The 26,725-nt window shown below is 42.1% G+C and overlaps 1 protein-coding gene across 1 annotated transcript in view; it reads right to left on the reverse strand.

Moving 5' to 3' along the window:
• The window catches only part of KCNQ5 (potassium voltage-gated channel subfamily Q member 5), a 202,803-nt gene that overhangs the window by 31,623 nt on the left and 144,455 nt on the right, over positions 1–26,725 (reverse strand). Inside the window, exon 10 of the mRNA XM_025191141.1 lies at positions 22,076–22,296. Within this exon, the coding sequence (XP_025046926.1) occupies positions 22,076–22,296 (221 nt within the window). The remainder of the gene's footprint in view (positions 1–22,075; positions 22,297–26,725) is intronic.

Here is a 26,725-nt window from a genome sequence, read left to right on the forward strand (position 1 = left end):
TATTTACTTACCTAAGCTTAACTGAGCTATGGACAGAAAAGTTAAGTTCAGCATATTCCCATCTCTGAGCTGGGAGAGTCAGCCTGCTTGCTGAAGTCCTTGTATCTCTCAGGCTAGAAACAGATGTTGCCAAATGTAGTGGGTCAGCTGTGCTGCCATGTTCTGCCCCTTGTCTTGCCCATTGATGGTGCAGACGGAACAAGGGATGATGTGTTCTCTGGGGGCTGGAGGGGCCCAGTCCTGTGAAATCCAGGAATTCCCAGGCAGCATTGGGCTGCTCAACTTCAGAGAGTACCTGCCTGGCTTTCCTCATTTACCCAAACATGTCTCCAGGATCTCAGGGGACCTGTCTGGGTAAACAGAAAAAAATAGGGTTTACTTGCTTACTCAGATGCACCCTTGAGATCTCTGGAGACCTACCTGGTAAGCAGGAAAATCCTCTTACCTAGATGGGTCCCCAGAAATCCTGGGGGAAGGGGTCCTGGGAAAGTGGGCAAAGTCAGGGTTTCTTACTGAGACCTGCCTCTGGAATCTTTGGGGACCCATCTGGGTAAGAATGAAAGTCGGAGTTTCCTGGTTTACCCAGATGTGTCCCTGGAGATTCTGGGACTGGTCTGTGTAAGTGGGTCCCAGTATGGAGGCACAGGGCACTGGGGATTCTATGGGTCCCATCTCTCCACACTGGGACCTGTGCAGGTTGTCCCAGCTTATGGAGATATGCCCCTGGGGAGCCTTGGGAGGGACACCATAAGCAGGGAACCCCAACTTTCTGCTTAAAAAAATAATGGTAACGCAAATAACACATCAGATGATATCTGCTTCTATCCTCAGTGTGTGTGTCACTTTTGTCTTTTGGCAACCCATTAGCCCTTTTTCTTCCCTGGAGCCAGCATCTTTATGATTTAGGCTCCCCTTTGATCCTAGACTTTGTTCTAGGAAGAGTAAAGCATTCTAGATAGGATGGAGCCAGCTAAGTAGTTACTTTCAAATTGATGCTCCATCCATTGTTGTCTTAACTCATTTGAATCTGTTTATTGTAAGCCCAGGGTATATATATATATATAGAATGAGGGCAGGAGGAACAAATGTCCACGGCTGCCAAACAGCCAAAGGCTCCTCATCCTAGGATGACCCTTCTCATTGGAGGTCCCATATACCAGTACAGGAAGAGACCTCAAGATGAATCTCTATTAAGCTATAATCTAGCTATGCCTTTGTTCCAGATGTACAGTTTCCCAATTATTTAATTTCCTGTGCTTTTTTCCCTTAATGATCTCTTTTGATTTAATTCTGTAGCAAATAGCACATCATAACCAAACGTATAAAGACATAATAACTACAGCCATTGTATAATATTAAAATATTCCACACAATATGCATGTATTCCCTTTATAACTTCTACTGCTGTACACACTTCACATAGATGCATGGGATAATATGATATTGTGAATTTTGTATGGCTTGGTATATACTATAAATTATGTATAAAGTTTGATTTATTTTGTACAAATGTCATATGTCTTGTCCTTTAGAAAAGTTTTTTGTTATTTAGCAATGTACTTTGGCTTCAATAAAACTATGACACTGCTATGATCTTCCTTATAGCACTATGCTATCAATGTTAGTAACGCCCAGGATGTTCTGTCTGTTTGGAAGAATAAAAAAGCTTTTATCCTTTTCATTTGTTTTCTGGGAACAGCCATGGGATAGCAACAACAATCCAGTAATGATCAAGGTCTAGAAATTCACTCATTCTGTCTAATTCTTAAATCCTGTAGGAATAAGAAAAATAAAGTCCAATCTCACAATTTCTGAATGCAGGACAAATGGTACATGATGTTACTGTTGACACTATGTTATGTTGCCCTATGTATACTATTCTCAGATCAAACACCCATCCACCCATCCCTGCAAGTACTTTGTGCTACAAATACTTATGTAAAGTATTGAAACTATTTCCTGTCAGCTTAAGCTTTTGGGCCATACATTATGTACATACTAAATATACATTGCAAAATATGTGGTTAAATATTTTAAATTTAATCTAAACCAGATTGTGTGTCTGGGTTTAAGTATGTGGATATTGTTTCTCAAAACTGTAGCAGGGACCCAGTCAGGAAGGCTGGGAAAGTTCCAGGCAAAAGCTCGACAGAGAAACAGAAAGAGATGGAGTAGTTCTAGGAATTCATTCCTTGTGCTAATAAAGTACTTTTCTCATTGCCAGAAGAATAGCTCTTTCTTAGTTTTCCTTGACATATGACATTGTGGTGTTAATTTTACTTTCAAAAGTTTTAAAGTATAATTTTACATTTGTGTTTACATTCTAAAGTGATCTGTATTTGCAGGGAGACTTTTTTTTTGTATACTTAACTCTTAGACCTGGCTGATACTGAAAAAAATGTTTGTAATTATTGGTTTAGTGTTAGATCCACTTTTATCTTGTTTGGGCCGTAAAGCCTGCTTCAATGTGCTGGAAATCCAGTGTGGAGGTGCAGACTTGATTAAGCCTTGAAGCAGATTAAGTGAGTCTGCTGGAGCACAGAAATTAACATGCTTCAGCAGACTCTAGCATCACATGGATCAGCATTCCTGTGCTGAAAAATGGTGGTGGGGCACCACAAATGAGCTTTAGTTCAAAGCGCCCCACCGCCATTTTTCAGCACAGGGATGCTGATACATCTGACACCTGGGCACTTTTAATTAGCATGGCTTACTAATTAAAGCACCCTCCCACACCCCTGAAGCACATGTAAAAATGCTGCTAGCGCCCCCTTGTAATTTCTCTCTCTCTCTGAATTTTTAAGAATAGCTGTCTTTTATATAATGGCCCATATTCTAAGATAAGCAAGGAATTGATGTTCTTTAACTGCTGGTCATCTTACAGGAAATAAAAACTATTTGTAACACTTCTGCGACTACATGTATACCATATGAAGTTAACAGTGTAAACAAGCTGTTTGCAAGCTTCCTACTCATTGAAATTTGTTTATATGAACTTTATCAAAAAACCTTTGTCATCAAGTTTATTTGCAAACAGAAAAAAATGGCTAATTTAATCAAATAAACATTTGCAGAGAGAGATAGCCATGTTAGTCTGAAGTTAGGCAAAAGGCAGGGTAGAGACTAACTAAATCACAGACGCATAAGCTTTCATAAGCAAGAGCTCACTTCATTAGACAAAAGCTTATTTATATTGGATTCATTTAGTCTACAGGTACAGCTCTTCCCTGCTTTCCAGATAAACTTTTGTAGCATATAGCATGGATGATCCTATTAATTTCCATTAAAATTTATGGGTATTATGCAAATGCAGTATAAAAACTCCATATTTTATTTTTATGTTTGTCTGAGTCTGAATCTAAGCGGGATATTTTTTATATCAATATATATGCTATATATGTACATGTAATTCAGTTATGCATTATACTTTATTGCTGCTTTTAAGGTTCACGAAATAATCTGGGATCTCTTTAAATCCAGCCACAGCATTTGATTTATTCTCCAGCTGTCTCCCTGTATAGGGATGGGGAGCCTAGTCAGAGATAAAAATAGCCCAGTTAGGGTTCGGGGAAGGAGTAAAAACAGCACAACTCTGGGACTGTGGAGAATGACTGGGCTTTCCCGGCCCCAGGACTGTGCTGGAAATGTGTACAAGCATTTGTTATGCTGATTTCAAGTTAGTTCTTGTCTGACAAGAACTCACTTTATATTGCGTGCCTCATTTTTAGGGCAATATAAGCTCTGTGAATGGTTGCATACCTGGGTATTTAAATTGCCCTAACCTTGGTTAGGGTGATCTAAATGTAATGCTTGTATATACTTGGGTTCCAGAGAGGGATTTCAGAATACCTCCTGCACATAGGTTAGGGACAAAAATTACACATAAACCAGTATAAGTGTTTGTAAACTGGTTCAAATCTGTAACACAACAGAAGTTCAGTGGACATAAACCACTTTCAAAATGGCCGAAACCAGTTTAAAATAAACCTGGATGGATGTAGTATCCGATTGAACTGATTTTGATTAAATCAGTTTATTGAACTTCTGTCCCACATCCCCTCCAGATTCAAGTATACTCACAGTCCCTCGGCATCCCAGGATGCTTTGCACCTCCCCTGCAAACCTCCTTGAAGTGCGGACAGCTAGCTTTGGCCCAAACTATCTGCTCCAAGTGAGCAGGAAGGTGTGCTATAGTGTCCCCCAGTTTCAGGCCTGGGCCACTGCAGGCATATGGCTGCATTTTTGGGATCAAAAGTGAATGTCTGTTCACTTGCCTATTGGTTCAGTCTATGCAGCTTAGACTAACTTGCAACCATTTAATCAATTCAGCCTTGGGCTTTCTGACTGTCTATACTTAGCCCTAGTTTTTCCTCTGGGCTGGCTCAGTGTGTAGGTTTTGGTATTGCTCTTAGAAGGTGCTCATTTCTTCTCCTGTATGAATACAGTGTCTGAGTGCCTAATACAGGGCTTGGATTCCAGTCCAAGGGAGCAGGAATATAACAGGCAGGCAAAAGCAATAAAGGGCTTGGAAGCCATATGAGGAGAGATTGAAAGAAATAGGCATGTAACAGTTTGTGCAGAAAGTAATTAAGATGGGACATGACAGCAGTCTTCTGCCATATCTGAAGGGTGCAATAAAAGTCCCTGCTACACATTCAAATTAAAGCTGGACAGAAACCAGCTATAGAGCTGTTACACATTTTCAAGCACCAACTTGACAGCTGGCTGGCTCTTCATACCTGGACAGCCATTTTATTTATGTGATAATTACTTTTCATGTGTGGCTGGTCTAAATTTCTTGCGTGATTAACCAGTTAATTGTGAGATAATTACTTTGCACTTGTGGCTGATCTTACTTTGCATGCATGGCCAGTCTGAATTTATTGGGTAATTAATCAATTAATGGCAGAAGATGTGTGGGTCGGGTAGGTAATTGCTACTCTGGAGGGGCAGTGCTGGGCATGTTCAATTGGGTGTACTGTCATGCCCTGCCCACTTTTACTGTAGCTGTGGTGGGTTGGCCATGGATCCACTTCCCAGGACCCCAGCCTCCCATGCAGCAGGTCTGAGGCTCGCCTCTCAGGCTACAAGATTCTTTCCAGTTCTTGGACCCTGCCCCTGGGTCTATAACCAACTACAAAAAATAAAGAACGAGAAGTGAAAATGGGTTGCACTTATCTTGTGCTGGGGGGTGGGGGTTGCTGTACTTATCTCCTCTGGGGGAGGGTCAAGAGTCATTGCTCCACACTGCAGTCCAGCTGCCCCAGGGCATGAGCCAACCCCAGGCCTCTGCCAGGTGAGGGAGACCCTGTACAGGGCCGCATCGCTTTGTTTGAGTATGTTTCTCTTAACGCTGCCAGCTCCTTGCACCCGAGAGACGCCTTGGCAGCTGCCCTGGCTGCTCTTATTGCCCTTCTCCTCCAGGCGTGGGTCCCTTCTTCCTGACCCAGACAGCTGGGGTTTTAAATTACCCACAGCTGGGGAACATTCCCCCCAGCTGGAGCTAATTGCTGGGGCTGCATCTGCCACACCTGCCTCCAGCTGGTTGCTACAGCTGCACCGCCACTGCATTGGTGCTGGGGCAGGGAGGAGCAACTGTCTTGGGTTGGAGGTGGCTTGGACACACTCCTCTCCACAGTAACGGGGCCCAACCCCATTACAAACTGGGGATCTAGTTCATAATTTACATAACTGGAGCTAACCCATATGATCCTTTGCAACCGTTCAATAAACTTTGTTTGAGAATCTGCAAATAAATATGATATTTACTCATTAAGAGAATGCTAACCCTTCATGCCTCACTTTGTGCCATATATGTTTTTTTCTTTATCCGAACAATAAAAGTGTCTAAATGTTAAACTCTAAATTTACTTTATATTTCTGAAATTTCTTGCTTGCCCATGGAGGATCAGTTTTCTTATTTGTTTGACTGGACACACAAACTCTTTTTCTTATGAGCAATAGTTTGCTTTCAAAAATGCATTTTTCAAAGCCTGAAGGCACTGACAGGTTTCTGATTTTTTAATAAGGGTCTCACATATAAAAAACAACTTTCTTGTTTAAGTCCCATGTTCCAGAGTTCTATGCACATCCACAGCCTTCAATTCAAGAAAGTAATGGTACCATGCTTAAGCACATGCTTAACTTTAAGAATGCACAATGCTGCCCTTAACAGGGATAGACATAAGTACGTACTTAAGTGCTTTCCTGAACTGGGGCCAGAAAGAGGAGGTCTGAGAGTGTGAGTCATTTGCTCATTTGTCTGACAACTGCAACTGAAACACTTTCTTATAACAATAATTCTATGAATCTATGAATAATCAAGAGAAAGGCAATACAAATAAACTTATATCAAACTGCATTTCCATAAAGTGTTTGAAACTGTTCCTAAAAGTGTACAGAATTCAGTAGTAGCGCAGCAAAATGTTCAACTTGTTAATGTGAAGAAGGGGTGAGGATGAAGATCTTGGTGTGAGATCTCAGGACATTTTTCCTGGAAGAGTTTTTGAAAATATCTGCCACTTGGTATAATCTGGGCCATGCCAGATTTTGGTGTAATCTGGGCCATACTACATTTAAGACACAGAAATAAATCAACTCTGAGCCCCCCACTGAAAGTTGGTGCTGAAACCAATACTCCAGGAGCACTCTACTTTAATCATGTGTAATTCCCAATTCCTAATCTAGTTGTTAAACAAGCCCCAAATCCACATTATTCAGGAATTGTCCATACAGAATGAGAGACAACTATTTACATGTCACAGTCAAGATTTTATTCTACATATTTTATCTAATCTCTTTTTTCAGCAAACACTTGCAATTTTTTTTAAGATCAGACACCTCATTTATACCCATTATTAAATAATTCATGCTTCTGTTCTAGATGTATAATGAACATTACATAAAGATGCCCTCCTAATAATTATCCATTATCTTTACTTGTTATTTAATATCAGAAAACTGCTCTGTAGAAATACTGGCAATATTTCATGGAATGGTTCCTGATACTTAATTAAAAAGGCATTCTTATTGTGTGAGTGATGATATGCAGAATCAGAAGGCTTTCTAAAATCAGTTAATTATATGCATAATAATTCTACAGTAAAAACTGCTGATCACATCATAGTGCAGCTCACTATCCAACTGATTATTAGGTGATCAAAAGAGAGAAGAAAGAAAGATAGATGGTGTAATAATTTAAGTCATTTGGGATTTTATTCTTTTAAAATTATAGTTACCTAAAAGTTAGTTACACACACATTGAATATTATACATGCACCATTCATTCATTCATTCAATATGAAGGCCTACCCATAATAAGAAATTTCAGACTATTGTATAGAATCATAGATTAAACATCATGTATCTTTGACCATCTCTTTCTGTGTATTCTGTTCCCACAGCATCTTTGTTGGTATTTGTTCTTCTGTTCCAAACTTTTGCTTCGTAAGGGAATTCATTGGTATTAATACTGATAAGACTTTAGTTCCAACCCTACAGTTGGGGTGGGCACAGAAGCAGCAAAAGTCATTTGCCCACTTAAGATCAGGTAGCTCCTACTTCTGTCTCCTTCTCCCTTCCCATGAAAGAGCAAGAAGCACCAACTTCTAAGTCACAGGTGGGGAAGAAAGGAGGTCAGTATTGGATTAATGGTAACCAAGATACTTTGCTTTATAAACAAAAGTTTATGTAAAATAGAAAAAGGCCACTTGAAAAAAATCAGGCATGTTTAAAAATAGCAATATATTTTGCATAAACAGAATATATAGGAGATAGCGTTGTATGAAGGTTTTCATTTCTTTGGATTGGCTTGATAATTCTTGGCTTCTCCATTGACGTGGTCATCTGAAAATCATGCACCTTTACATCAGACTATGCTACTCTCTCTCTGAGCTCTGTTACACCACCCTTACTCAAGTTGCGAACCCCTCATTGGGAAAACAATCCTTTTGATAAGCAAGTTTTTACCTTCATGAATAAAGCTTTGCTTCATGATGATACATATACAGATTTATAAAGCCAGATTTTCAGTTGATGGAAACAGAAGCACTACTGCTGAAACCAAGGGATCTATGCTAGTTTACATCTGATGACAATCTTACTCAGAGTTCAAATTAGTATGCTAGATCATGGGGCTGTGACCTTTTGCCAGTATTGACCAGAGTTTGCAACCCTGCCATCAATGCAGACCAGAAGTCTCCATTCATCCCCCTCCACTTCAAGTGTCAAGCTGCCAGATTCCGGACCTCTCTGCAGCAAAGGTTAGTTCAAACACTGTGAAGCAGCAGGCTCTGCAATGAAGAGAACTACTGTGGTGGTGGCGGGGGAGGGAGGATAGCATGGCTGATCCCCCCTGTGCTGGATCAGACTGATTCACAGGCTGAATCCAGCCTGCAGGCCATTGGTGACCCCTTTGCTGGGTTATGTTTGATAAGATCTCACTAATTAAATAGAATAGAATCTGTAATAATTGAAATATCTATTATCAGTTCAGGCAATCACAAAAACATTACTGGAAGTTACTGAATAACATCAATTGCTGTATTGCTAATAGCACAACATATTTTAATCCCATTATATTAAATCATATAAATCCAATAAAAAGTCTAAAGATATTATATCATTTAATTCTGAACCAGTAATGAGTAGTTAATGCAGTTCTAAAAGCAACTAACAGACTATCCCTGATTAAATGAACCCCATGTGATGGCAAGATGTATGTACTACTTAAAAGAAAAGCTGTCATTTTTTATAATACATAAATTACATAGTAATAAATAAGGACATGGGGGATGAAGTATACACTTGCATTCTTTCCATGATCTTTATAATCTATTCACCCAGAGAATTCTATGTAAGTACTCTCTGGAGAATAGAGGAGCAGAGTTCATGCAAGCTTATAATGTTCTACCATCAAGTTTAGAGATAGGAACAGAAATCAACAATTTCCATGGAGAGTTCATTTTAATTAATCAAATGAAATATGTCTGCAATATTTCAAGAGTAGAACACTTTTGATGTTTTATTCAATACTCTGTCTCTAGGTTATAGTGAATGCTGAAGATATCATGCAAAGGTTTAGAAGCAAAATATAAGGAAAGACAATGATAACATGGAGTGCTGATCGTTTATGGAAGGTTGCTGCTAATTTCAGGTCAAGATGGGGTGGTAAGTGATGTAAAACAATGTTTGTTGTAAAGGGTAAAGGTAGAACAGATCTTGTTTTACATTAAGGAAAGAAAACAATTATGAAGCAAAACTTTGGGTCTTACCACAAGGATTGCTGGGGAGGCCGTAAAGAAGCTATGAAAAAGGAAAAAAACCTACTAACTAAAAACATTCAATTGGTCTCTGAAGTGCCCTATGCTGTCACATGGATCTGTGGATTTCTCCAGAGGCATCTGCAGTATTTTTGGTATGTGTGGTAATTATTATTTCTCACAGTACCAAGTCACCTGTCTCAACCTGGTGTGGAAGTTTCTTGTGGTAGTTTCTTGTCTGAGAACTTGGCTGCTTGAGAAGACAGCCAAAGCAATACCCTTTATCTTCTCCCTCCTGAAGCCTTTGAGAAGGTGGATCTATTCCTTTTGGTCTATTGTCTGTTGTGTGGGGGGCGAGACAACTCCACAGGCACAAAAGGTTACCCTCTTGTAACTTCACTTCCCTTTGCAGTTATTTGTTCTAAGGGTACAAACATGTTTACAGGACCTGGCTCAGGTTCAGACAGCCTAGTGTAAGCTACCTACACCTGAGTTGGAATCCTGTGCATGCAAGCATTTGCTGCTTGCCTGGAGGGGATGTGGGCAGCTGGAGGCAAGTTGGCAGGTCTGGGGACGGTGGGAGGTGTTGGGTTCTGTGGGAGGGCGGGAGTGGGGGGAGGGCAGAGTCCAACCTGGTCTGGTGGGTAGGATAGTTGGGGGGGAGGGGCGGTGGAAATAACCTAGTCAGAACTGAGGGAGTTAAGAGAGCACAGCTTTGGGATTGTGGCAAGTGGCTGGGTTGTGCCAGCCCTGGGGCTGTGCTGTGAATGCATGTAGGCATTCGCTAGGCTAGATCAACACTTGCTACACTGGGTTAACTCTTTGCCGATCTAAAGTGAGTTCGCTTGTAAGGAACACTACAGGTGAACTGACTTTAGATCACGCATGTCATTTTTATGGTTATCTAAGCCCTCTGACTGCTTGTACACCAGGACATTTAGGGCAATCTAAATGTAACACTTGTACATACCCTTGTTGCAGCTGCAACAACCCCAGATCATATTGGCTGCCTATACACATGCTTGGGGGCCATATGAGGAGAGGCTGAGGAACTTGGGATTCTTCAGTCTGGAGCAGAGAAGGCTCAGGGGGGGCTTGGTAGCAGCCTACAACTTCCTAAGAGGGGTACATCAGGACCTGGGAGAACTCCTGTTTACCAGAACTCCCCAAGGGATAACAAGGTCTAACAGCCATAAACTCCAGGAAGGCCGATTTAGACTGGATATAACAAAAAGTTCTTTATGGTGCGAGTGTCCAGGGTCTGGAACAAACTCCCCTTACAGGTGGTGCAAGCACCTGCTCTGGACTCCTTCAAAAAACTGATGGATTTATTTCTTGTTGGGGTCACTTGATCCCAGCTGACTTCCCACCTATGGCGGGGGGGTGGACATGATGATCTCCTGAGGTCCCTTCCAACCCCTAATGTCTATGAAATGAAATCTATGAAATGAAACAAGGCCAAGCCTGTGGCCTGTTGGTTAGAGCACTTTGTTGTGAAGTGGGATATGTAAGCTTAAACACCCTCTGGTTCAAAGGGTATAGAACCTGGGTCAACACCTTCTTCTGGTATTTTGCAACATATTACGGTTCCAATCCCAGAATGGAATGATACACAAAATCAGTGTAAAGTCACCCAAAATCCCACTCCACCCTAAAGACAGAGTGGATCTGCATTGATATATTTATGCTATGAATTAAGGCAACAGTTTTGAGCATTGTGTTGCTCGAACATTCTTCTGGAGGTGTCTGAGGACAACTTAGTTCTGCACTTATTGCCATTTTAATTCAGGGGCCTCTTTAATAATTCCCTTCAGTTTGTCAGTCTCTTTTTTAATAATAGCATCCCATGGCCATTGGATGATGGTCATTGGTGATGGCTCCTACCCTGGGGGTCTTTAAGAGGAGGCTGGATGAACACCTCACTGGGGTCGTTTGACCCCAGTACTCTTTCCTGCCATGGCAGTGGGTCGGACTTGATGATCTGCCCAGGTCCCTTCTGACCCTGCTTCTATGAATCTATGAATATCTTTGCATAGGAATGCTCTTAGACTACTACTTCAGACAGCTAGATTAGGCATACATTTCTCCACTTGTATACAAAGATTCTTTGGAAGAGTTAGTATGGTTCTGTCTTTTGTGACAGGCTTGTTGGCAATGGCCTTAACCTGACTGGACCCTACCTATACATCTTGCTGTTAACTATCCTTCCAGAAACATTATTTCCATTATAGAGAATTTGCATTTTGTTCATTTATCTTTAGCCCAGCAGTTCTGGCTGTTTCCAAAGATGCCTGAAGCATCTAGGTCAGGTTCTTCAGTTGTTTTTCTTCGGCATAAGACCTTTGTACTTTCTAAATCATCAAAAACTGTCGTATTTTTCTGTGAAACTCCTTGGGTTGTGAACAAAATCCAACTGGCAGTCTGAGAAAAGTCTTTCAAAGAGGGTGCTGAATGTGCCCAAATATACCTTGTTTTTCTGAGAGCATCTACTAGAGTAGTAGATACCTTGTTACTAAGGTAACAAGCAGGGAAAAATATTTGGTGTCAACCATTTATCTACAAAAATCCCTCTCCCTGTCAGTGGTGAAAACAGATGTCTTTTTATGTATTCATTTAACCCTTTTGGGCCTCTGAATAGACAGTTCTGTTTTGTTTACTGTGGCAGGGCACTGTGGGTGCCTGCCACTTTAAGGGCCTGGAGCTGGCAGCTGCCAGGTATCTGATGAAGGCAGGCATTTTGAATCTGGGGCTGCCCATATAAACAGGGCAGTTTTGCTGTTGGAGGCCAGATAACAACATTACCTGGCTGGAGGGCTGCTGGTATCATCTGGAGGTAAGGGCAGGAGCTATAGGGGATGGTCAGGAGGCTCCTGGTCCTGGGCATGACCTAAAACTGCACCCTGCCGGGTGTGGATGGCTTGGGGGGGCTCCCAGTGGTGCAGGAGCTCCCAGGAAATACCAGGCCAGTTACCACCCTGGTGAAAGGCGGGTTGGGGCACCTTAACCCCAGATCCCACCTTTGGGTGGGTCAGGAGACTGGTGGGAGAGAGGGCCAGGCATGGCAATGGCCACCTGAGCCACCTGAGGAGGGAAGTCCTGATACCCTGAGTATAAGGGGGAGATGTGTAAGATCACAGGGTAGCACCATGACCTGCTGCTCCAGAGTGGGGAGTGAGAGTCCCCTGTGAGACCCTGGAGCACCAGGCATGGTGTGAGGTACCCCAGCTCCCCACATCCAGGAAGGTGGACCCGGAGAGAGTGTGCGGCTAGTGAGGCCAGAGGTAGAGTGCCCCCTCGACTGGTCCATGCTGGGGCCAGGACTGAGAAAGTCAAAAGCGCTAGGTGGCCAGTGTGAGGGGCACCCAGAGTCGTGGGCCTGGGACCCCACCTGGCCTTGGAGATGGGGCCAGGGCCTGTGTATGTTTGAAGGTCCTGAGTGGGGACCATGCCTGAGAGGGGAGCTAGCTATGAGGTGCTTGGCAGCCTGGATGAAGGTGGCATAGGAGGGTCCTGTCCAGAGGGTTCTGGAGCCTAGTGTGGGGCTGGTGATGTTGAGAACAGCTGGATGCCATCTGTGAGGCTTGGGCTGTAGGGTAGGGAAGGATCGGAGCCGCAGATAGCGCCCCTGGCATTGGGGCCAGAAATGGGCAGCCTCCTGCCTGATGTAGCAACTTATTAATTTTTCCAACAAGTCGTGGTGGGCAAGACAGGCGGGCGGCGTACCCAGAGGCAGGTGGGGGAGCTGGCCTGGGGAATCCCACCTTGCTACATTTACTAACAATGGTCTGCAAGTGTGCCTACTATCTTGTTTATTTTACTGGCTCTATGGTTCTCTGCACAGATCTGTTCAGCTTCTTTAGCTTCTGCCTTAGGGAGGGGGGAATTTTCTGGGTACATAAAATGTGGGGCAGTTGGGCCTTTTCAGTTCAATTTTATATTTTGGTGAGAGCTTCCATTTCTCCTGAAAGATATCTCCAGTTGTTTTTGTTCCCTGATCCTCCTCCAATGCATGTACCCCTTTGATAAGATCAAGACATTTTAAAATCAATAATGGCTACCATATACTATTAATTGTGGACTTATCTGGGTTAGCATGTGAGGGGACAGGGCAACAAAGTATTAGGGGGGCTTGGAAGCTACATATTAATGCTTGCCCTTAATTAAAGACATCGGGCTGTGGATTCCAAAAATAGAGGGAGATTATTGTTTAGACCAGGAAGAATAAGAAATTGCTTACTAGGGGGAAGTCAGGGAATCTTCAGTATCTACCTCATATCGAAAGAGAGGATACAAGAGAAAAACTACAGACCTTGACACTAATAGGAGGAAAGTCCTGTGGTTCAGAGAGTCCCACTGGTGTATGTTGTTCTGTGTCTGGACTCTTTGTCCAGAAAAGGAGGACTTTTGCTTCAATTGGAGAGCCAAAACACCAAAATTACCCAAGCCATTCAACTGGCCAGAAACTATCTTCAGTAGGGAGTTAGAGATAATGACCTGAGAACTGGGAAGAAAACTGCTACAACTCCTAAGATAATGAATTGCATTCAGTGGACAACATTACAAATGTTCTTAGCTAAACATTTTGTCTTTATCTGTTTCTACTGAACGACATCTGAAGATAGTATATAATCACTGTGAAACTTGTAGAAAGTGGGGAAGAAACCTGAACACATCCAGGATTATAGTACATGTCATTGCTACAAAATGTAATATATGAAGCAGCTAATGTCTGCATATGAGCAATGAAAAATAAAGGACATCAGTTGGATGACATTGATTCCTGAAGCAGCTGGACTAAGGCCCAGAGTGGAAACTTGCCATTTCCCAGAAAGTTGGAGTCATTTAAAGCTGTTGTTCCTTCTACCACAGAAGAGAAATTGGACATAACTATTGGCTCCTGTACACAATGTGGACTTGCAGCTGGAAATTGCTGACACAAAAACAGTCTGAAATTACTCTGAGGAATTAATTGTAAAGTCTGTAACTGTTCATACACAACTACGAACTATATTAGTTTATATCTGTAGAAATTTCTGGGGATACAATTCATGATGACTTTTCCCTAAAACAATTATAGTAACAGAGAAGTAGGAACTTTTCATACAGGAGATTCCTTAAGAGTATAAGTTACAGCCTGTCTAGGATAAAATGCCATATTTTCCTCACATACAACACACACCTTTTCCCCGATCCTACCATCTGAAAACCGGAGAATTATATATAAGAAATATAATAAGAGCAGGTTCTGCTGCTTACCAGGTGAAAGCAAAATCTGAAAGGAAAATCTGCATTGTCGGAACAATGCACAGGCTCAGTTCTTCAACTGTTACTCAGTTCCATACTACAAAGAAAGTTCTTTTTTGCTTCATTCTGCCTTTCAAAAACAAGGTGAATATTATATTCTGGGTTGCGCTACATGCAAGAAAATGTGGTATATGGCAATTATAGCAAAGTGAGGGAGAAGAAGGCTCTGCGCTCGTCCCCTGCCACCAGCTGTTTCCCACAGTGCAGCCAGGAACAGAAAGACTGCTGGTTGCAGGGTGAGAGAGAAACCATGCCCAGAGTGGAACTATGGGAAGGCCCAGGGACATACACTTACCTAAGGGGCAGCTGACTCGGCTGGCGAAGAAGCCAGCAGATTGGCTGCTGGGAGCACCGGAGGGGACATAAGAAGCAGCAGTGGAGACTGGAAGGAGGAGGAGGAAAGAGCAAAAGTGAAGTTGCCAGGCTGCAACACTCCTGGAGGGGGTAAGAGAAGCACAAAGTCTCCTGTTCTTTTGTTGTGCTTATTTCTGTTGCAACTCTGGTGGTTCATGGAAGGAGTGTAGGGGTAGTGGAGCTCCCAGCCAGCAGGGCCCTGCTCAGACTCGCAGGATGCCTGAACCAGCAAGTCTTGCCATCCTTTAAAGGGACAGGCCCTAATTTTGAACTGTGTTTTGGACTGTAACAACCATGAGTGTAAATCCTGCCTATAATGGGATTACATGGCAGTCATAGTGAACTGCCTTCTATTCTATAGATTACAAACTCAACATCAAGTCACGGCAGGAAAGTAGATGCTAGAGGCAACAACACCCCAGACCAATTTCAGTTTGGGGACTGCCCAGTTAAGGGTACTTTCCCCTGATGCTGCCACATTTTGGTGCCTGGGTCGGGAAACCACAAACCCCGCTTAGATGGAGGCAGTGCCAACTGCTACAGGGAGCATCGATACTTGACAGCAGATGCAAGAGGCCATGTTGCAAATCTGCAGAGACAGCAACAACAAGTAGATGAGATACTGAAATGCAGGGTAGAAGATAACAAGGCTGACAAGCTGCTGTTTGCCCAACAGCTGGCTCTAAATGAGAAAATGATGGAAGCTTCTGGGGCACTGGGAAGAAGAACAGAGTAAATCCACATGCCTCAGGTGATGCATGGGGAAGACCCAGAGGCATACCTTGAGGTGTTCAAAAGGATGGCCACAGCAGTTGGATGGGATAGAGCTAAGTGGGCCTATCAGTTCAGTCCCCTACTAATAGACAAGGCATAGGCAGCATACAGAACTCTATCATGGGAAGAAGCTGTGGACTACTAGACAGTGAAAGTGATCTTATACTGTCTGGAGGTATCCACAAAAAACTATAGGCTGAGATTTCCAGAGAAGAAGATGATGGACAAGAGGTGACCCTGAGTCCTACTACAACTATTCCAGGACCTGGCACAGAAGTGGCTGACTCCTGAAAATGTAAACATGGAAGAGGTACTGGATTTAAAACTATTGGACAATTCATCAGGAACTTGGAAGAAGGGATCCAACAATGGGTGCGTCAGCATCAACTGCAGTCAGCAGCAGAATCCCTGAAGATAGCAGAGGCCTATGTCAAAGTGGAAAAGGGTGTACAACAAGAGAAGGTTAAGGCCCTCTTCGGCCATAGGTCAGGGAATTGCAGAACCACCTCAGGGGGAACAAGAGAAGGACAGAAGTGCAGTCTGGTGAAGCCAGATAGATGTTATAACTGTGGAGAAAGTGGCCACGGAGCAAGTTACTGCCCACAACTGAGAGGAGTACACTGGTCCCCGGAAGGAGACATCCTATATTGGTCAGGACCATAAAAAGACTATTGAAAAGCCTGAGCAGATGGATTGTAGTTTTGGAAGGGGAGGGTACTAAAGCCCTCTAAGGCCTATAGTGGAGGTAAAACTAGGAGAACTGATGTTCTGGGTGATAGCTGACACTGGTTCCACCCAGACCATGGTGTGAACCATGTTAGTTCTGCCTGATATAGAGGAACTCTTTAGGGCAATAACAATGATATGTTTTCAAAGGGATACCACCACCTATAAGCATCAGACAGTCCTTTTAATGGTGCTTGGGAAAACCCACAACATGCTGGTAAGGTTAGCTATAAACTTGCCAAATCCAATGACACTAGGCAGTGATTGGCACGCTCCAAGGCAGCAAGGGAGCGTGATGATTGCCCCAAGGCCTCTACAAAGAGATAAAAGCAGAAATTGAACAGATGTTAGCAAAGGGAATAATCAGGGAATTGAGAATCCAGTGGTGCAGCCCATTAGTGGTGGTGCCAAAGCCAGATGGGTCCCTGAGACTGTGTAGATTTTAGGAAGATAAATGCAATAGCTCAATTCTATGCCTTTCCTATGCTGAGGGTTGAGGAAATGCTGGAGAAAATACGACAAGCCAAATATATTTCCACACTGGATTTGACTAAAGGCTATTGGCAAATACCCATGGCACTCAAGAATTGTAAAAAGATGGTTTTTGGAACACCACGGGGCTTATTTGAGTTTCAGAGAATGCCTTTGGCCTCAATGGGGCAACGGCGATGTTCTAGCATGTCATGGATCAGGTCCTTGCTGAACATCAGTTGAGAGCTGCAGCCTATATCAATGATACGATTATATTCTCAAACGATTGGCCACAACACCTAGAAGACCTACAAGATATATTAGAGGAACTTAGGAAGGCAGGACTCACTGCCAAACCTCGTAAGTGTGCCTTAGGATAAACAGAAACAAAATATTTGGGGTTCTTGATAAGGCAAGATAAAGACCCTTGTAGATAAGGTGGAGGCCCTAAGAATGTACAAGGTCCCCTGGATGAGGAAGCAAGTAAAGTATTTTGTGGCGTTAGCTAACTATTACTGCAAATTTATACCCCACGTTTCTGAGCTAACTGCCTATCTTACGGACCTGATGAAGGGATGAGGATCCAAGCCTGTGGTGTGCAGGGAAGATGCTCAATGGGCCTTTGAGGAAGTTAAAACAGCCTTATGCAAAGAACTGGTGCTCTTCACACCAGATTTTAAAAGGCCCTTTGTCTTATAGATGGATGCTTCTAGAATAGCACTTGGAGCTGTTTTGACACAGAAGTGCCCTGAAGGGGATCAGCCCATAGTATATGCCAGCAAGAAGTTGTGAGGGCACGAATGACAGTATTCCACCATTGAATGAGAACATCTAGCAATCAAATGGGGTATTGAACTATTCTGGAACTACCTCCTGGGTAGGGAATTTAAGCTGATCACGGATCATGAGCCTTTAAAGTGGCTACAAACGGCAAAGTCTGATAACACTTTCCTGACATACTGGGCTCTAATGCTACAGCTCTATTAGTTTTAGGTTGAACACAGGCCAGAAAACATAGTCATGGATTTCTTCTCATGTAGGCATGAAGAGGAAGAACTGAAGCCACAATGAGTAGTCTTCCAAAGATGAAAGGAGGTGGGACCACAAAAACTTTGAGTGAGGGGAAGCAGAACTTAGCATGGGGGAATCCTAGCAGAGTCAGGGAGACAAAGGCTTTGCACCTGGCCCCCGTCCCCAGCTGTTCCCCGCAGCACAGCTGGGAACAGAGAGGCTGTCGGTTGTGGGGTGAGGGAGAAAACCCAGCTCAGAGTGGAACTAAGGGAAGCCCCAGGGGCAGCTGTCTCACAGATGGTGAAGCCAGCAGATTGGCCACTAGGAGTGCTGATGGGGAGATAAAAAGCAGCTGTGGAGACTGGAAGGAGAAGGAGAGAAAGCGAAAGTGAAGCTGCCAGGCTGTAACATACCTGGAGGGCAGTAAGAGGAGCACAAAGGCTCCTGCTCTTTTGTTGTGTTTTGGTTGCAACTCTGGTGGTTTGTGGAAGGAGTATAGGGGTGGTGGAGCTCCCAGCCATTGGGCCCTATTCAGATTCACAGGGTGTGCAAGTCTTGCTATCCCTTAAAGGTACAGGCCCTAATTTTGAACTGTGTTTTGGACTGTAACTACCACTAGTGTAAATCCTGCCTATAAAGAGCTTTCAAATTAGTCATGGTGAACTGCCTCCTATTCTGTAGATTACAAACTCAACATCAAGTTGTGGTGGGCGAGTAGACACTAGAGGCAGTGACACCCCTTCCAATTTCGACCTGGGAAGTGCTCAGTCAAGGGCACTTTCCCCTGACACTGCCCCAGCAATGTTTGCAAAATTTCTTCTATGAGAGCTGATGAAAAAGAGAATGAATGTCTTGGTGTGAGATAGCTAGAAACTGAAAGATGAGATTATGAACAATGCAGTGAAAATGAAAATTACAATGGTGCTGAACAAACTACACTGGATGCCAGTTTTTTTTCCTGATACAGTTCCAGTTACTGGTTCTAATCAGTGAATTCATTTTTGGTTTGTACATGAGGGTATGCCTATACTATATTTCAGGTTAATCCAGAGGTAGCTATCCACCTGAGCCATATGATCTGCTCGTCTTTATCTTTTAGCCTGCACCAGAGCTGGCTGCGTTGTATTTTTATTTCTCGAGTATAGCAGCAAAATGAATCCCAGATTGCTTTGCTGAACCCTTCTGGAACTCAGTTGGCAGACTATTAGTCTCTCCTTTCAGACTTACTTACCGGACAGCGTCTACTTATCAGATGTGGAGAGAAGAACTAAGTAAAGAAGAGCCGGAAGTAATGAGCAGAGAACTGTAGGACTGTTGCTAATTGACTTCCTGTGCCTGAGGCCTGAACATGTTGGTTAATTCCAGACATACTGCAGAACGGTGAGGAGACTGAGAGGTGGGGGGTCAGTCTTGTATGCTGAGATTCTGGAGGGCTCTAAGGTCAGACTGGATTGCTGTAAGGAGTCGGGCATTGGGGTTTACATTGGAGATAGTCACTATATATGGACTTTAAAGTGACTTTAAGGCTGAATCTAATCATTGACACAGACTTAGGCTTAGTGAGTGACTATCCTTTTGCTCCACAGTTCTACTACAACTGCTGAGATTTTACTTTAACATATAATATGCAAGATTATTATTATGGGAAAAAAACAGTTATGTTTCTCTGTATTGGTCAATTGGTTTACTTTGTGCATTTGACAATTCTTTGTATCGTTTCCATTTTATAATAAGCCTGTTTCCCCTATTGTTTAGGTGTGGGTACTTTTGGAGAGAATAAAACTGTCATAAAATGGGAATATGTGATTATATAAAGCAAAACTGTCAGTGGACTCTGTGGCACTTGTAATATGTAAAATTACTTTTAACTCACTTCTTGGAACTGACTAGCTTTCAGGCTGAACTTCAATAGAAGGCAAGGGCTAATTGGCTCTCTGCTCCTTTTGTAACAGAACTCTGTAACAGAACTATGGCTACCATAGTCCTCTGAAGATGCTTTGTCCAGCATTGCCTCTGTTTTCCCCATCTTTGATGCATCCTGATTAGTGGAGTCACTAGGACTATTTTATACATTTTTAAGTGTCAGCTAATTTAATGGCAAACAGAATCTCCATGAAAGTGCTTAGCTGGAGAAAAAAAAAGGGATAAGGTTTCAAAACCTACTCTTCCCTGAAACAGCTGACCATCTGAGCTGGTCAAAATCTAGAATTCCTATTTCATGGGAAAGGGAAATTATTAAATTAAAAAATTGTGTGTGGTTTGAATCCAAACAAAGATAAAAATTTCAAAATTTCTCATGAAACAAAAATGTTATTTTGGCAATATTAAATCTCCCTTATTAAAGCACTTTGCTTTAATTTTAAGTTTTCTAACAACTAAAACAGTGAATTTGATGTGAAGTGCTTAAACTTTATCAAAGTAAGATGTTTCAATATATTTTTCATTGAAATTAACAACATTTGCACCTTCCCATGAAATATATAGATTTTGCTGAATAAGCATTTTCCCAAAAGGTGAGAAGAAATTAACTAACACTAACTATATTGGTTAAGAGGAAAATTATTCTCTTAGTCCAGCAGCATTTGTGTTATATAATGGAAAACAATATTCAACAAAGCAGTGGCTGTTTCTACAAATCTCAGGATGTTTGTGAAATGCCATTCCTCTGCCTGCTGCCAGGTAGGAATTTTAAAAATATATTGTTCTTCATGTGTTCGGAAATCAACTGGACATTGAGACACATAAGCCAATTACCATTTTTTCTCATATATTCCATGCCTCCGAATAAGACCTGCACGTTGTTTCTGGAAGGCAGAAAGCCGAAAATAAGATTTTTCCAGAGTCATAGTGGAGAGATGACTTCATGGAGCAGCTCATTTCCCCTCAGCCAACTCAGCGGCTGCTTCAGGAACAAGCGGCAGTGTGAATTCTTTCACAACAGCTGCTTAATTGGCATCAGCTTTTGGCTGCTTAGACAAAAGCTACAGATAATTCAGCAGCATCCACAACAGGGTTAAAACTGGACTCCATCCCTGCTTCTTGCTAGCTTAGAAAAAAGTGGCAACCATTATAGCACAGTATCTCTACACATCAAATAAAATCAGCTTCTCTGCATAAGACATGAAACTCAATTTTGGAAAGCTGATATTTGAGGAAAAGCTTCATGTGGCATATGAGTAAATATGGTACTTTATTAGTTAATAAATAAATGTATTGGCCTGGACATTATTTATCAAATAAAAAACCTCAAAGGAAGGAAATTTCTGTGATTCACTAGTGTATTATCACACACAACATCCCCAAAAAAGCGGTATAACTTATACGGTATTGTCTTAGAGCATCTTATTTTCCAGTAAATAGTCTGTCCCATGGACCAGTGGTAGGGGGGAGGAGATGATAGGGGGTGCACTGGCACAGTTGCACTCCCCCCTTAATTCCTACTGTACCCCAACTTGAAAACCAACTGTCTGGGAGGGGCAGAAGCATTTCTATTCAGGCAGTGCTGAGATTGTCATTTAATTTCATGGTTCATCATCTTGCTGATTCCTGTTATTCTCTCTCTACTCCACAGGTGTTAATGACCCTCTATCCTTCTTAATGGTCTTGATGTTTCATTATTCAAACTATCTTCTTTCTGCAATTTTTCTGTCTGTTAGTGATTCTGGGCAATGTCTATCTTATTTCATAGCTCTGAAGACTTTTTTTTTTTTTTTTACCTCAAGCTAAAAACTTTAACTCAGGTGTGGTAATATTAACTCAGGTGTAGAAATGATTGACTGAAATATCGGAGGCACTGTCAAGACACTCAAGAAGGCTCAGTTTTGTTTTATGAATCTGAATAAGAGATATTCATATAACTATCATGACTACAAGACTAATGATACAATATCCTTCAACTATGTTTTCCCTAGTTGGTTGTGTTGGTTTTTTTTATTTATATATATCCTAGCAAATTAGTGCACATTCCAATAGTTATATTTGTTTTTGTTTTGATCTTAAACTGAATAATCTAGTGCTACCATATTAATAAACTTCTTGTTTCTCTTTAATTGGAGAAGCATGTGTTGTGTTATGTGTGATGATGTGCCAGACCATGTGCATCCCACTTTTCAAAATCCTAGATCTGCCAATGCCATAGATAGTCCCAAAGGAATATATGCATAATCAAATCTTACCATCTAACACTGGTTTGGGCTGAGAACTCTTCAGACGCAGTGAAGGTCGGAAACGTGTTCGGTCATTGAAGCTCCAGCTCTTTTGCACTTTGGTTGGACTGCCCTCTGCAGTAATGTCAGTACTTGGGGACCGCCGATCTCCAACAGAAGCTTGCCTGTTCTTAATACTCTGTCCTCTTGGGCTGGCCATCCGTACCCGCTCTTTAAAACTTAACTTTTGGCTGTGAAAGAGAGGCACATACTTTATTTCATATTTAATTCTTTCCAATCTCCTTTGTCATATGATAGACATCTAAACATGTACATTTATTTTATCCTAAGCAAGAAAGATGGTGCAATGTCTTCTTTTAACCCATTTATCACTTTTATGAAATATATTTATTCTTTGGGATCACACCCACTTGTAATAAGTGTAATTCTGTTGAGACATTATCTCTGATTACACACCTTACAGAAATGTTTAGACCTTTAACAGTAGTAGTGTATAATAAATCTAACCAAATGTAATCCAATAGTCACAGTTTAACCTCTGAAACATTCTTTTTGTTCTTTCAATTTTAAACACTTCTAAATTATATTGCTATGTTAGACAACCCAGCTCAGTGCATTTCTAATTATCTCTACATTTAAACAAAGACAATTGTTCTCTTATTTCTGCATGCCATGTACTTTTTTTTTTATTAAGCAGGCAAGATTAATGTTATAGTCATGCATTTTCAAGACATGACCTTTTCCAAAATATTACACACATAATTAGTGATCACTTACATCTAAAATCACACATTACTTACAACATTCATATGGACAAGACAAAAAAATACAATCAACAAAACAGTCACAAAATGCAATCAATGAGATGAATGAGTTGCAGAAATATGATGCTACATCGAGTGTTTAAGAACACAATTGCCTGTCATTAATTAAGCTGGGAACAGTTTAGCTGAATAAGTGGATTCCTACTTTAGGAACAGCAACAGCCCAGCCAATGTAGAAGTTGTTTCTGATTGATCAAGGGTGGCCTGTGAACTGTGACACCTGACTGAAAGGGAGGGTTCTGCTCTTTTTGCATGTGCATGTGGCTGTTTTTACTTCAAGTCACACATGTGATATGTTGAGAGCCTGTAATTTACCGTGCTTAAAACATATTTGTTTGTGTTCCTGTGTGCTATATCATGTACTTGGTTTTGCCATGTTGGATGTTTCCATGCACTGCTTTTCTATATTTATAATTTATACTGTTCACTGACTATTTTTCAAGGCACATGACACACCAAAAAATGGAATGGAATGTTGAAGCTGGGTCTGCTGTTTGGAGGCACAAAGGCATGTTCTACCTACAAGATTAAGCCCAATCTGCACAAGGGATATCTTTCCCACATAATTAATTGTATTCTTGCAAAAGAAAGGGCTGGAAATCAGTTGTTCTGTGGCTACTTACAGCCTGATGTAATTTTATTGGATCTTGCAATACGTATATGGTGCTGTAGTAGGAGAAACTCTTTGGGGGGGTCATGTAGAGTACAGACAGCAAAGATTACTGGTCTGTCACTGTAAATGCTCATTATGTTGAGACACTGTCTGTTGTGTTTCCCTTGAAGTCTTTGCATTTGACTGCAGCGTGCTAACAAGAAACATTTCCAACAAAATGTATTCTGCAGATAACAAGAAATATTAAAATATACTCTCCCATGCCTAACCAACCATACTCTGGAAAGACAATCTTTTTATATGCAATGATATGAACTGGAATCAAGATTGAGCAACTGTGGTTATGACATTTCCAAATAATCAGACATCTTTGTCCATGCACCACATATCATTTCACTTGGAATATAAGCTCAGTTGAAACTGGCAGGGATGCGCTATGTAGCAAGCAAAGCACATGCTGAGCAGCTTATAGTGAAGACAGTTTCAAGAATGCTATAAAACAATCACATCATTAGAAAGATCTTCACTAGATAAAGGTATTTCTATATGGAGAACGGATCACTATCACTTTAATGAATATCTGTTTCTATAATTTCTCAGACAAGACCCATACTCCCCCTGCCCAAAGTAAGCAATTGTTGAAACAGAAGTGGACGGTGCTGAAAATACCATCTCTTTCTTTTGCAAACTAACTATACCTCTGGCACTAACTCCAATATAAAAGACTCTCAGAATCTATTCTATGAAAGAAAAGCAAGTTCTAGACTTATCTTACAGTAACAATTATATTACAAGACTCCATTCAATGCTTGGCAACATTGCTAGTCATATACCATCATGAGAATGTGATGAAGGAGACAGTTTTCTAAGAGTCACACAATGGAATAGACACACATTAGTCTGTGCTAATTACATGATCTTAGCCTGTAAAAGGCTCAGAAGCGATTACACACACACATGACTCATTATGACTATTTTCTCTTTTCATGTCTGCCCCATATACTATACTGCATGTATCCTTCCAGGGAGCCAAAACTGTAAATGTTATACAAGCACAAAAATCAAATAATAATATTCCATACAGTAGTCCAATAAAGCAAAAGCTTTCATGTCTCCTCCTTTTCTGATAATTTAGATAGAAGCCGGGTACAGACATTATACATACACTGGTCTAAATTGTCTGAAACCAGTATAAGTCCGTAACCATACAGAAGTTTGGTACACATAGACTGGTCTAAAAATGGTGGAACCCAGTCTATGATAGACCTGGTTTGATGCGCACTCAAATCTAATTGATTAAGTTAAATCAGTGAATCGAACTTCTGTACCAGATCCCCTATTAGCTCAAGTTAGATCACTGTCCCCTTGCATCCCAGCCTCCTTTGCAGCTCCCTGCAACCTCTGTGTAGCAGGGAGGCATGCTAGCGGTTGGCTTATGGTTGGCTGCTCCAGTTGAATGCCCACTGAGCCCCTCCCCTGAGTTCTCCCAGAGCTAAACTGGCACAGACCTTCTCTCCAGCCCTGCCTCCTACCTGTGGCCATTTGTTAGCCACAGGCAGGCAGTGGGGGGAGGGAGGAGTAGTGCAGGGAGGGAAGCTTCTGTGTCCCTTGCATAAGCCCTGGGACCTGGGCATCTGCGTCCCCAGGCTGTGCCCCACACCCCGTCACAAAGCACCCCACAATGCACACTCCCACCTGACACTGAGCCCAGGACAACCCCCATGCTTGGGCACAGCCTCATGGAACCCAATCCTGGCTTCCGTACACCTAACTATGGACCCTGATGCCCCCATGCTTGGGCACAGCACCATGAAGCCTGACTTTGGCTTCTACACACAACATCTCAGAGGCCAGAGACAGGTGTCCTGTCACCCAGACCCCAGTATGGATCCCACCCACTCGAAGCAGAAGCCAGTGCAGGTGGCATGCCTCTGGTGGGTCGGGGTGGTAGGAGGTAAGACATTGGGACTGGGCTCACACAGAAGCAACCCCGTGACCTCCATGGCTTGGCCACTGCTGGCAGGTACCTGGGCCATGGGCACCTGGGGTGCTGCAAGGCTTTTTTGGTCTCAGAGAACTAGAGTGGAGGGGTTGTGGGGGCATGCATGCCTATGTCTGGATGCCAATCACAGGAGGCCTGGGCACTCAGCTACACTTGACAGTGTCCAGCATCCCAGGGAGCCTGCAGGGCACACTGGGAAGCATGCAGGAGCTCCCCCAATCTTAGGCCTCAGCCAGTGCAGGCAGCCTTCATGCCCTGCACACCAAAGGGAAAAAATGTTTACTGTTTCCTACCAATTTAGCCTAGGGTGTTTACAGAAAACTGCATAACTTAGATTAATACCGCTTCAGGCTTTTTGAACGTCTGTACTTAGCCAAATGGAAAACTAATAACTAGCCCTAACAAAGAGCAATAGAGCCTATTTTTTCCTCTATTATCCCAGTAACTGAGAGCTAAAAATGAAAATAAAAAGTACAAAGGGTCTTGCTAAAACAACTTATTTCACTACATAAGTAATGTCTGCCTTTAAAATCAGTTGTGCGCATTTCATTTCATTTATAAAAAATTGAATTATATGCAATAACTACTTAACCTGAATATCGTTAGTTCTCCAAATCAAAGCAATGAGGCAATGATGAAAGGAACAGTTGCCACTTCATCTGTACTAGAGACATTTGCAAAAATGCAGCACTGAGAATTAAAATATTAATTTAAAATGCAGAACTCATACTTAGGAATATATACAGAAATGGTACTGTAACAGCATTCCAGCCAGACGTTCTAAGAATGTTAAATGAGCAAAAATTAAGTATCTGACAAGAGTGTTTCAGAAACTCTGTTCTGGAGACTGAGCTTCTCCAAAAGTAGCAGTTGTAGATAGAAGGTCTTGGGTCTCTGTTCCTATCATAAGACTTGCAGGGATTTTTTCTAAAGTCACTGGGCTCTAATTAGCTATACAGGTACAAAGTACTTCAAATTACACCTGGCTGCAACCAAGGATGATTCACTGTCTGAGGGAAGACAAGTATTATTTGCAAGCCTACCCTCATATGAGGTTCTTCCAGGAGAGTGTAGTGGATGAGGCACCGTGATTCATTGAATGAGGGCACTTCCTGGGAAACCTAGCCACGTTTTTGCCAGGTAGGAATAATCCATTTCTTGGGTTACACTTCCTAGTTCTTGATTTTTTGATACAACATGAGGTGGGGGCTCCAGGCTAT

This window comes from Alligator sinensis, unplaced genomic scaffold (assembly GCF_000455745.1).
Source record: "Alligator sinensis unplaced genomic scaffold, ASM45574v1 scaffold499_1, whole genome shotgun sequence".
NCBI lineage: Eukaryota > Metazoa > Chordata > Crocodylia > Alligatoridae > Alligator > Alligator sinensis.